General features: G+C 42.4%; 1 protein-coding gene across 1 annotated transcript; it reads left to right on the top strand.

The window, feature by feature from the left end:
• Positions 1–262: 262 nt before the first annotated feature.
• Positions 263–12,877, top strand: qng1 (Q-nucleotide N-glycosylase 1). Its single transcript, XM_080003183.1, has 7 exons — positions 263–313; positions 7,274–7,470; positions 8,744–8,891; positions 9,519–9,631; positions 9,889–10,032; positions 11,251–11,446; positions 12,110–12,877. The coding sequence occupies exons 2-7, from the start codon at positions 7,282–7,284 to the stop codon at positions 12,337–12,339; spliced, it is 1,020 nt and encodes a 339-aa protein (XP_079859309.1). The 5' UTR covers positions 263–313; positions 7,274–7,281; the 3' UTR covers positions 12,340–12,877.
• Positions 12,878–13,164: the final 287 nt, after the last annotated feature.

Genomic DNA, 13,164 nt, shown 5'->3' with positions numbered 1-13,164 from the left:
AAATGATTTTATGCATAGCTTCCCATTTGAGGGGAAAAATATATATATTTTTTATTTTTTAGGCTTAGGGTTGTTCAGCGAACAGTTATAAATGACGGGAAACAAAGTAAAACCGGGTTTAAAAAAACAAAACGATAACCTACCGTTTAATGTTAAGGCAGCTGAACGACCAACGACGGTTGAAAGGGACGTACGAGGCCAGGCGGCGTGATGACGACATCGCATGTGCGTATTTGATTGGTTGAGAAGGTAAAACCCGGAAGTGGAAGGAGTGACTTCGGCCCCCGGCGTTGCCCGTGTGAAGCCAAGTCACGTAAGTGAACACGATGAAGCGCCTTTCTCGATGTTACACAACGCGGCCATTAAAAAAAATAATAATGTAGCGCATTATAAGCGGAGGTCCATCTTTTAACAGTCGTATAGTTTTCTTTTTGGCTCTTGGTAAAACACAAGATGTCATTAACACAGGGCACCGGCGCATAAGAGTATTGTAACTTTACCAACAAAAACGCTCATTTTACAATGTGTGTTAAAATGTCCGTCCGTATGTTGTTCGTCAAATTGAAACTATTTATTTTAAAATCTCAAAAGTGTGAGCGACAGTATCATCAGGAAAATGGTCGTGATTAATGTAAAATGTGTGCGCCGACTGCGAGAGACGCAAAAGCCGCTGTGTTCCTTTAAATGTCGGTGCCTTTCTTTACCAAGCGTCCAAGCTATTGATGGTTAATTGTAATGTGGACTGGACCGAGGAGACAAAGACGGTGATTAGAAGATGAGTATTTATAACTACAGTAAAGTACTGGTACAATGTTTTAAGAGTGGCAAAGAAGAAGAGAGATAGAAAGAAAGGGGTCTTTTCCAGGAGAGAGAGAAGAGAGAGATTTCTGGGGGCCGGCTTGTTATATAGTCTCTGTGGTGACAGGCAGATGTCACAAAAGGTGTAAAAACTTGAACATTGCGTTGACGCAAGTTTGACGTTTCAACAAACGTCATTATGTTCGGAAATCATGTGCAGGTAAGCGACAGCACCGACTATGAAACTAAATAACATGGCCCTATATGGTTACATGGAAAGTCAAAAAGAAATGGGGGGGTAAGCGTGATGACCCATCACTATAAGCAAAAACTTGCATCATTCTACATTTGGTTGCCTGGGATGGATTGTTAGCTGCCTGGCGGGTCATGGCAATAACACCATTGAATCACTAGTCGGCATTATTTATGGTGGGAACTACGACGGTATCTGATTGTCTTCGAACCTCCGACTTTGGTTCTTGGTTAATGAAAACATTCTTGGCAAATGCTTTCAATTCCGTCTGTCTTGCGCGGGTCCAAGAATTTCACCTCTAGCAACATCCTTCCCCCTTTTGAGACGGGACATCTTCACAAAAGAAAGAACGGGAGAAAACACATCACAACAGAAAACAAACCAACAACCAACCTCAAAACACTAACCAAAAACTAAAAACAAGACAAAAAAAAACACATGACAACAGAAAACAAACCAACAACCACTCTCAAAACACAAACCAAAAACTAAAAACAAGACAAAAAAACATCACAACAGAAAACAAACCAACAACCACTCTCAAAACACAAACCAAAAACTAAAAACAAGCAAAAACAAGACAAAAAAAACACATCACAACAGAAAACAAACCAACAACCCCTCTCAAAACCCAAACCAAAAACTAAAAACAAGCAAAAACAAGATAAAAAGAAGCCTCAAACCAATCCAACAACATAGGTACATGTAATGTATACTAAGAATAAAGTGGGGACAAATGCAATAAAATAAATGATCGTTACACAAGAAATAAATGGTATGCCAACCAATTTCACGTTGTATATGGTTGTCAGAAAAGACCTCGCCCTTGACGTCCAGTAAAATCCAGGAAGTCCTTTTTAATCGAGGGTCGAAGGAAAAAGATTACCATATAACAAGGTGGGAAGTGGCTGGGCCAGAGGGGGATCGGACCGGAAAGGCGTGGGGTCTGATGGCGCCATGCTTATAGTGGACTTGCCTCGCCGGGGACCATGGACCATAGCCAGACCTCCATTTCCAGCCCGGTCAGGGGTGAGGGTGTATGTGTGGAAGGGAAGCAAAGGGGAGGATTCAGGTTGCGCCAATAATGCAATTTTTTGCACCCCCACAGCCTTTATAATGAAACCTCGAGCCAGTGGAGCCACACAACACCTGCATTAGGCCAATGCAGAGAATGATTAGGAATTTAGTGATGATACCCCCCCATTGTCCTGCCAGGCCAGATAACCAATCCATATCCCACTGGCTGTGGCCAGCATTGTCCTTAAATTCTTTGTGAAGCATTTTATGCTTAGACAGAATAACGGTGAACTTTAAATCCGGGCGGTATTATTGGGGATAAACGTACAGCATTCTTCCCCGAACATGGCGCAAACGCCGCCATGTTCGGCTAGGTTCATATCAATGGCCATACGGTTTTGCTAGGCAACCCGGGCGTGGTATCTACCTACTCGCCGAGAGGCTCAAACAGGTCATGCGTGTAGTTGGCGAACCGTTGCTGATTATGGTAAATGTAATTGATCCAATCAACATTTTCGTTTATTGTGCACCGGGGCCAGATTATGGATGCAAATCCATCAGAAATTTGGTTCTGGGCCTTGTATTCGGACCCCCCTTGGGTCCTATTGCGTCAACATAGACAATCGGGGCGTTAGAAAAATTACTGATCGAGCGCTTGCTGACATGACTGGGAGAGGCAGGAGCACTGGTAAGCAGTTCAATGTCAGCAGCAATGATAATGGACATTTTCTGTGCCACTGCTACATGGGCGCATAGGCCTGACCAATTAGCAGGCAAGATAGTGCACAGCTTACACAGCCAGATTAGATTGGGACCTGCTTGGTCTGCTGTAGCAGAACCTTGACAATGAAAGAGCCATCCTCCACTGGTGGCACGGTGGCGCAGTGCATTGCACTGCTGCCTCACAGCAGTTTCTCCCAAATAGGAGCCTGTCTGTGTGGAGTTTGCATGTTCTCCCTGTCCTCAAATGGGGTTTCCTCCACCTAATGTCAGTAAGGACCCCCCCCAAAAAAACATGCACACATCATCGTCTGACTAGCGATGGAAACTCATCACCTGGTCCCCGGGCGCGTCCACGAATGCTGCCCACTGCTCCTGGCTGTGCCCCTGGAGGAAGGACAAGCCAGGATGGGTTAAACGCAGAGGCCTCATTTCACCGGCCACCATCCAAAGCGTGTGTGTGTGTGTGTGTGTGTGTGTGTGTGTGCATGTGTTGTAGTGTGGTGTGCTGTGCGACGATTAAAGATTGTTCTTCTTCACTATGGACATGTCGTTGGGCGTTATCCAATACACTATGGAGCAGTTGCCTGGGTGGACTAAAAACGCTAATGTTGGCCAAGGATGTTCAATTCGGTGAATGCGTGGTGCTGTCCAATGACCTGGCGGGCATTTACAGATTGTGTTATTTTCAGAATTAAGAGGAGTTTTGACATGGGTGCCGGCATGTATCATGCAGTCCCAGGCGCATGGTGGTTTGGCTATATGCACTCGATTGGTTGTGGGGTCGTAGGTTTGAGGACCCCATTATCCTCTATCAGTTGAGCATGATGCCACAGGATCGGGAGTACTATTAATAATGTTGTGACTAGTATGAATGCTAGGGTGCCTCTGACTCTGCAGAATCGCTTCAATGGGCGCCATGTGCTTTGCTGGCTCATGGTGTCTGCTGTGTGTAATCACTGGGTGCGAGCACTTAGCTTTTGGCAGTGTCGTTGTCTTCCTCGGTGGATGCAGCGCTGATGGCGTTGGTGTCATTTGTCCACAGGTTGGCAGAGATGTCAATGAGTGAGCGAGGTGGTTCTGGTGGTTCAGTTGGTTCAGTTTGGTTCAGTTGGTTCAAGTTGGGTTCAGTTGGGTTAGGGCTGAGCTGTGATCATGTGTGGGTATCAGTTAATAATTTGCACTATGGTCTATGCTAAATGTGTGTAGCTTGGAGTGGGTGGAACTCAATGGTTATCAAAAATCTTACTGTGTGGTGGCTAAACTGCGGATCCTGGCCAGGGTTAGTTACGCACACATTCACATGTCATCAGCAAAGCACATGCAGTTGGAATCTCTCCCGGAAACATCTCTCAGTACGCTCCAACCCTCTAGCCGCTCACTTCCTCCTATCTCCGTCCTTGACTTTTAAGTCCTTTTCTCATCCACTTTTCAATGTCGTTCTATTTCCCCTCACAAACAATATCTCCGTCGTCTTTATCCCAACAGCACTCAAACATCCTTAATTTCAGCAACAGTGCTGCAACACAAAGCACAGTGCACACTGGGGGGGGCACAACTAGCAAAGTCTTACCACGTCCGAGACGGTCAGCACTAATAAGGATTTTCAAAAACAGCTCTGTCACCTTAGTTCCTATGGGCCCTATTGACTGGCCGAGTCATGGGTCAGAGACGATGGTCCGCGGTTTAGACCATATAATAAACCTTCATAGTCACACACACACACTAACACACAGTACACAGCACAACAGAACACTGCAATTCTTGAAACCTCGACCACTAAATAGCACTCGGATCGGGGTACTGGAGGAGCTCGTATGTACTTACGCCAACCCTCTCAGTCACCAAGACTCATTATGAGGTGGAGAGCCAGCAGGACAGGTATGACTTTGGATCAGAAGTTTGCAGGTATAACACTTTCACTCAAGTCACAACACATAGACAGACAGACAGACAGACAGACAGACAGACAGACAGACAGAGGGACTGACAGATAGTCTGGCAGACAGATTGAGGGTGTATCAGCTCAAATATCAGCTGTTTTGGACTGCAGCCCATACGATAACCTTCGAACCGCAGCTCGGCAACCTCTATTATAGCGCTTTTTTGACTGCAGCCCGTCCATGTACCTTCAAACCGCAGCTCGGCAACCTCAATTTTCGCGCTTTTTTGGACCGCAGCCTTACTCTGGTAGGATCGCAACTGAACCCGTCTGCCCAACCGCAGCTTGTGCCAGACTATATCATACACTTGATTAAATAACCAGATTATTGGCCCACCGTGGCAAATTTTAATTTCGCAACTCTATTTTACTTTTATTGTTACTTTATGTCCAATTATGACCCACCATGGTCTTACGCCTAATAACGATACAACAACCTTAATTATCAGCCCACAGTGGCCGTTTTGGACCGCAGCCCTTTTATTTAGACTATGATGACTTTGACTATGATGTCCCACAACGTCTAACTCAACTGTAATTTGTCTCAACAGTCCCTTAGATGGTTAATACTATACAGTGGTACCTCGACTTACAACTGCATCTACTTACATCTAATCCAAGATACGAGTAGCGATAGTTGTGAAAATTTGTATCGACTTGCGACCGACTGCTCCAAGATACGACCGTGGAAATTTGCAGCTGGCGCGTCGGCGGCCAGTCAGTCAAATGCAGAAATGGGCTTCACTACATTCATGTCAGCTAGCTTTCAAAAATATTATTGTATTAGTTACACATCTATTAAAGAAAGGTACACACATTTCATTAATGTGATGTTTTATCCTTTTGTCTCACACTGTATCTTTATTCGTATTTTTCTTATTTTCTCCAATTTTTCTTTGTTTTTTGTTTTTCCCATTGTCTCTCTCTCTCGTCTTGTGCTTTTAACAGATCTCAACAAAACAAATCAACAATCGACCTTGTTTATAGTGCACATCATGACTGCTTCATGTTTTTTATTGGAGGATATATTTTAGCAAAATATATTCACGTGTGCTCTTATCCAACAACTTCAATCTGTAGATTGTAATTCAAATTGTATTCATATGCAGTTGGCGCGGCCAGTCAGCAGTCAGCCAGCGGGCGACCTACATCGTGTGTGCACGTAGTTCGTGGCTTATCAATATTTTTTTCATATTGACTGTGTTTGTGCTGTGTATTTTGTTTATTTTCACCCTTCATGATTTCATAATTCCTATGGGAAAAATTGCTTCGACATACGCTTGTTTTAACATACAACCATTCTTATAGAACGAATTACAGTCGTAAGTCGAGGTACCACTGTATCATTAATTCAGATTCAATCATTTGGATCACAGGTCCAAATCCGAATTTTCTAGGTGCTTGCCGATCATTAATTTAGATTCAATAATTTGGATCACAGGGCAGAATCAGAATTTTCTCGGTCCTTTTCAGGAGGTACGCGGTCCCAGACACACCACAACAAAGTGACACGGACAGTCAAGTCAAGAATCTATGCAGATTTTATGAAATGGCTCTGCTAACCTTTGTCCCTAAGTCTTGGTCGACTGTTCGGTCAGTGGATCGGTCAGCTGTCCGGAGACGGCGCCACCTCCTGGCTGCACTCGCCAGATGCTGGTTAATTTTAATGTGGACTTGACGCCTGGACTGAGGTGACAAAGGCACTCATTAAAAGACGAGTATTTATTAAGTACTGGTACAACATTTTAAGAGAGAGGGAAAAAAGAGAGAAAAAGAGTGAGAGAAGAGATAAAAGAAGGGACAAAGCAAGCGAGGGGATTTTTCCATGAGAGAGTCTCTGGTGGTGACCTCCACTGGCAGATGTCACAAAAGAAGCAGCATTGTTCTGTGACACAAGTTTGACATTTTAACAAAGATCATTACGGTCGGACATCATGTGCACCCACAGGTAAGCCAAAGCACTATGGGACTAAATAACATGACACTGTATGGTTACATGGAAAGTGAAAATAAATGGGGGTAAGCGTGCTGACCCATCGCTATTAGCAAAAAATTGCATCATACATCACTATATAGGTACTCTTCACTTAACGACCGAGTTCCGTTCCTACAAGATTAAAGATTCAAGAGGTTATTTGTCACATAGATATACATAGCCATACATATATGTAGTGAAATGTCATGACAGCCAACCAGGTAAATGTTTTTATTTTTTTATATTTTAATCTTCTCTTTTTTTTTGCTTGACATGCAGCGCGCACGCTGCGGTATTGTAAGCGCGGTATAATACGGACTGGTCGGAGAGCTGGTCGTGAGTCCGAACGGCCGTTAAGTGAGGACCACCTGTATAGCTTAGTCTAAGCACTGCCAGGGAACCTATGGAAAGATGTCACATTGGGCCCCATCCCGAAAGTTCTAAAAAAAATTTCAGGGCCCTTGTCAGTCACAGGCCCTTAGAAACGCCCAAGATTTCCCCCTCCAGAGGGGGATCATACAGTGTACTGGGCCCATGTGCATGTCTTGTGTACTGCTATTCTTTTCAGTTTCCATCATGGAGCCAGCTCTACCTCCGCGTGAGTCTGGACGCTTCGTAGCAGAGCGAAGTCGGGATGTGTTTGTGGAAAAGGAAGGCGTGCACCGGGCAGCGGAGATGTTCTATTCCCTTCGCCACAGTGAAGACCTCACTGCCAGCGGCTGGAGGAAGGCGAACCCGCTGGCCCCAGCAGCCACCTCTGACCAGGCCAGTGTCTGAGCAGCAAGTAGTATACTGCTGCTATACAATTCCTCTTCTACTATAAAGCCATTGTTCAATATCAAAATTGAATTTTGAACATCACAATCAGTTTATTCCAACAGGTACATTTTCATATACAATTTGTTATGGTGAGGCTTGGTGCGTTTCACTACGGACGGATCAACATATACAAAAGCTTAACAATCTGAAAAAACGGAGAATAAAAAAATAATAAAATACAACAGAATAGAAAGTGTGTACAGTGTATAAAAAAAATATATTAAAGCAAAATATTTACAAAATAGCAGAAAAATACAGAAAATAAAAACAAAACAGAAATAGTCAAATCTATAGAAATATACAGAATATACAAAATGTGATACTATGCAGGATAATTTATTGTTATATGGGGTATTTATAAATGATTAGAAATCAGAAATTCTAGTTGTGCTCCAAAACCAGTTTTTCACTGCCCTCACCTTTGAACGGTATCGACCGCAATAGGTCTTCATTCTTACACTTACATTATATTTCCCTTTCTCCCGTGAGATAAACTCTGTTTTCATGAAGGCTAACATGTTTTTTTTAATGTTTCTCAGTGTCTTTGTGTTGTTGATGTTCTGATTCATTTATAGGCTTGTATACTCCAGATATCTGACACCAGTGTCGTTATGGGTTTATCCCAGATGGATCTCCAGAAAGTCTCACTTTTAATATTCAGCCTTTTTAGCACATTTTCAAAAATGTAGAAATGGGCTTCACTACATTCATGTCAGTTAGCTTTCAAAAATATTATTGTATTAGTTACACATCTATTAAAGGTGCACACATTTCTCTAATGTGATGTTTTATTCTTTTGTCTCACACTTTATCTTTATTCGTATTTTTCTTTTTTTTTTTCAAAATTTTCTTTGTTTTTGGTTTTTCCCACTGTCTCTCCTGTCTTGTGCTTTTAACAAATCTCAACAAAACAAATCAACAATCAACCTTGTTTATATTGCATTGAATCATCCAGTTCCTTTTTACAGAAATATTTTTTTTTCACATCATGACTGCTTCATGTTTTTTATTGGAAGATATATTTTAGCAAAATATGTTCACGTGTGTTCTCATCCAACAACTTCAATCGTAGATTGTATTTCAAATTGTATTCATTCTTCACGCACCGACTTGCAACAAGAAGGCCGTTTAAGCAATTAAAGTCGGCTATTTCAGAGAAACCTTGTTTGAACAGATTTTTTTAACGGTTCTCTGCGGGTAATTGTCTTTTGCGCCACAGGCGCTGAACTGGGTGTTTGTGGTGGACACCATGAACTTTTCCTTTTGGCCAGAAGGGGAGGAGCAGCAGTGTGAAGTGACCTACAAAGGGACTACACACCGGGGTTACATGACCCTGTGTGCCGCCATCACCAGGGCCATGGGGGAAGGTAAGAGAAAGAAGTGACGCCCTGCAGGGAGACGAGGTGGCAATAGGGACCTTTTGTAAGAATGAGAGTGAGCAAGAGGTATACACTGTATATTAAGCATTGTGTATATAGGTATGTAATTTTTTTGAGGTCTTATTCTTCTATGTGTTTGTGCCTGCCCCGTTTAATTCTCTATTTCTGTATGTGATTACTGCACATCTGCACTTAACTAATGCTTCAGCCAGTGACAGGAAATTGCCTTCAGCTCTGCGTGATTCTGTGCGCCCTTTGTAGTGGGCATGATTGACTCTGGATTTGACTCAATTATATCTTGTATGGAATAGTGTTCTCCCCGGGTGTTCACAGTGACCATTCTAATTGTGATATAGTCACATAAGCACAGGTAGTGTGTTCCAGGGTGTGAATCATATGGTTTGATTGTACAAGATTAGAACCAATTATGCCTTTGGTAGTTCTCAGCAGAAATGGCCACTGTGGAGTTAATTTCATGTCATTATAACTAACTAGAACTTTTAACTTTTCTATTATTGTTCTTGAGTACCCTCGTTGTTTCTGTTCACTTTCGCCTCAGATGTTCTTGCTTTAAAGTTGCTCTTATTCTCTCTCTCTCTCTCCTTTATGCCTCAGGTATAGCCATTACTGATCCTGAATACTTTTCTCAGATGAGTATGGAGGAATTAGAGCATGTGCTGCGTTCAGACAATGCCACGCTGATGCCCATGCTTCAGGAGCGCCACAGGGTACTGGCCATGAATAATTATTTGTTCATAACTCCATGATCGTTCCCTGCCGTCCTAAATTTCTTTTGAAGCGTGCGCCCGGTTAAAATGTTGATTGCCCTATTCTGCAAGTTCTACCTTGGCCGAATCGCAGTTGAATCGAATTGGATTTCATCAATGGATTCCAACCATGCAGAATTTGTTTGATTGTATAATTTAATATTAACTTTGCCCTTGCAGTTTATCAGGGGGAAACTAATCACCGTCTATTTAATTAGGTTCTGACTGAAGGTGGTTGTGTGCTGTTGGAGCACGGAGGAAGCTTCAGGAGCTTCATCAGTCAAGCTGGAAATGATGCTCAGAAGATGGTGGAGCTCATCGTGGACAAGCTGCCTTCCTACAGAGATGAAACTATGTACGAGGTGGGTAAAAAAAACGATTGTAAAAAAACCCGGTGTTATCAATACATATATACTTACTGAGACATCCCTCCTTCCAACACAAATTCCAAAATTCCTCCACTAGGTTTTATGGGGCTTTGTAAACTCTCAAGACAGCGAGGCCCTCTCTGTGTTTTCTGTGCTTGTGGCATGGAATGCACATTATGTAGGAATTTGTTAATAGTACTCTGAAAGTATATAGGGGACCGTTATGTTTTACAATCATGTACGTATTATTGAATATACTGCACAATACTATGGCGCCCTTATCGAAGTTAAAAAAAAGTGACTTCAGAGCTCCATCTGCTGGTGTGAGGGAGAGTTGCATCTTGTGCAGTCTATTCCGTCAAATACATTGTGTCAAAGTGAGCGCTTAAAAATGGTTAGAAAACAGTGAGGATTGATTAATAGACAACTTTTCAATGATGTTACAAATTATGGGCTAGAACTAAGTAACAACTGTACAAAGCCTCTCCAATTTGTAGGACTGCTTCCTCCATACTTGGGAAGTTTTTCTTTTAGTGACTCCAACCAAATATTTGACCAAATGATTTAAAATTTGATTACAATTCTGCTCATGAGTCAGGTGAAGGGACTGGTTAAGAAAAAGAGCTGCATTCTCTACAAGTTACATATACTCTGTTATGGGGAGATAATGTTATTTTCTCTAGATTTTAGAAACAATACTTTTTACTTGAGTATATTTGTGAAGCGAGTGATGATGTTTTTACTCATGATATTGTGTCAATATCTTATCGTTACAGAATAAGAACAAATGTAGTTTGGTCACATTTCTCGTAGCCCTTCCACAATCAGGTAGTAATGGCACTTGAGTACATTTTTAGTAACGAATCTTCCTTTTCCAATAGTAATTGGTAAGATAAGATAAGATAAACCTTTATTAGTACCACAGCGGGGAAATTTACATCGTTCCAGCAGCAAAAAGGGGACATCAGAAAATAAAGAGCATATCAGGTACACACTACAAACAATATAAAATATATAGAAACATAAAAATAAAAAAACAACCATGAACAGGAACCAGATGGTATGTGTATTGCACATAAATACTATGATAAAGAAAATAGTAAACTACCAAATGACATAAGAATTACCATTTGGAGCCTGGTCACAGTATATTACTCGCTCTCTACCTTAAATGTAGCAACAAATGTGCTCCACTGTCTGTCTGCCTGTCAGGGTAAGAGGATCTCCTTCTACAAGCGTGCCCAGATCCTGGTGGCAGATTTTTGGGGCATAATGGAGGCCAGGGGAGAGGCCGATATCCCCAACTTGGACTGTCTCACAATGTTCGCAGATTACCGGGTCCCGCAGGCCCTCGTGTACCTCGGAGCCTTACGTTACACGGACACACTGACGCAGGCCCTGAAGAACGGTAAAACCAGAGTGTGTCTGCGTGACCGTGTGTCTGGAAGTGAAAGGAAACGGGATGTTTTGTTCAAATGTGTTTCTGTGGATGGTGGTGTTACATGCACGTGTGGCAGTTTCAGGGCCCTCCGGCACAGAGACACAGACGATGGGGTAGAGAAAAGTTTATTGTGGAGATGGGGCTTGATACAACAAGCCCCGGAGCAGATGGACATGTCATGACAAGGGCTCCTCTCTCCTGAGTGAGTGTGGGGATGGGGGTTTTACCTGTTGCTTGTTAGACCAACCAACGAGCAACAGGTATGAAGCCACACTAATCTTGGGCCCCAAATACCTAGACCCAGGACAGGTGTGACTGCTCACACCACACCATCCCCACACCACAGCATGGTTTTTGATCAACAGAAAAATACACATGCCATACATGTTTGTGTATTGCCTGTAGAGAGAAGTTTGAACAATGTGTGATGTCTGTACAAGAGAAGCACCTTTTCTGTTTGTATTGCTAGTGAAGTAACTTTTGTCAGGTTTATTTATGGCCATTTAACTGTGGCCATATTGATATATGGCCACAGTTATATTATTATTTTATTTGGTTTTGAGTTTAGTCCTTGAAATACCTATGGTATTTCCACTAACTCTCGCTGTGTATCCCACTCGTATCACGCAGGAGAGCTGCTGAAGTGTGGGGACAGCAGAGAGGTGGAAATCCGCGGTTGTTCCATTTGGTCGGTGGAGCAGATCAAAGAGCACCTCCACAAGCTGGTGCAAGAGCGGGACGGACAGATGTGCAACATCAACTCGGCCGTCATCGACTTCTACCTGTGGCCGTACGCCAAGCGGCATCACAAAGAGATGGCCCACATTCCCATACACCACACACGATGCGTTTATTACTGACTGACTCGCTAAACAGGTGTTTCATGTTGAAGGTAGCAGTGTTACTGCCTTTTGGATCCCAGGAAGAAATATGACAAAGGTAATTGATGCTGAGAGAGTAATTACTTTTGAAATCTTATGCATAGTCTCCTATTAAGGACTTAGGATGCAAAAATCAATTTTCTATGAACGCCCGACTTTTTGGTTGCTGGAATGTCTTGTCTAACCATCATCCTGTTACCGAAGATGTCAAGAAGATGATCCTGCCAGTCTAATTCATACTGGTATACAGTGCCTGTGTGTAACGTTAATGGGATAAAGTAAGGGAACAAAATCCAATTAGGATTGTCTTGTGAAAAAATGTCGGTGTGTATGAAGTTTCAACAGAGATTTCACTCGTTGGCACCTTGAAGAAATCACGTGAACGGTTTTTAATTTCATTTCCAGAGCCACAGAGCCAAGCAAAACATGTCCATGGCTGCGATTATGTTTGGTTTGTTTGTTTGGTCTGGTCAGTGCAATCGATGCTACCGTCTGCACAAAATAAAAACGCCTCGTAAATTCAGCGTGTTTACATTATTTACGAATGGGTTATGGCCGGTGTCAACTCAAAAACGGTGTACCCCAGAATACATTGGGTGAATAAGTAAGTTAAGTAAAAATTAAGTATAAAAAAACATTTGAATATTTTTAAAATGAAAGAGTGAAAATTTGATTAAAAAAATCGAAGATTTGTATTAAATAAAACGTTTGTTAAAAACAAAAAAATAAAACCCTTGACTGCAACTGTTATGGCGGCGGCGGTTTCCATGGCAACCTTGTGACAACAGATGAGAAACAGAATCG

The sequence above is a fragment of the Zeus faber genome, assembly GCF_960531495.2.
Source record: "Zeus faber genome assembly, chromosome: 7".
NCBI lineage: Eukaryota > Metazoa > Chordata > Actinopteri > Zeiformes > Zeidae > Zeus > Zeus faber.
This window is presented reverse-complemented; position numbering and strand designations above follow the sequence as displayed.

Excerpts from the sequence above, each read along its gene's own strand:
- qng1 (XM_080003183.1), top strand. The coding sequence starts at position 7,282 with ATGGAGCCAGCTCTACCTCCGCGTGAGTCTGGACGCTTCGTAGCAGAG. Across the intron at positions 7,471-8,743 it reads CAGCAGCCACCTCTGACCAG|GCGCTGAACTGGGTGTTTGT; the intron begins GCCAGTGTCTGA and ends TTTGCGCCACAG. Across the intron at positions 11,447-12,109 it reads GACGCAGGCCCTGAAGAACG|GAGAGCTGCTGAAGTGTGGG; the intron begins GTAAAACCAGAG and ends CGTATCACGCAG.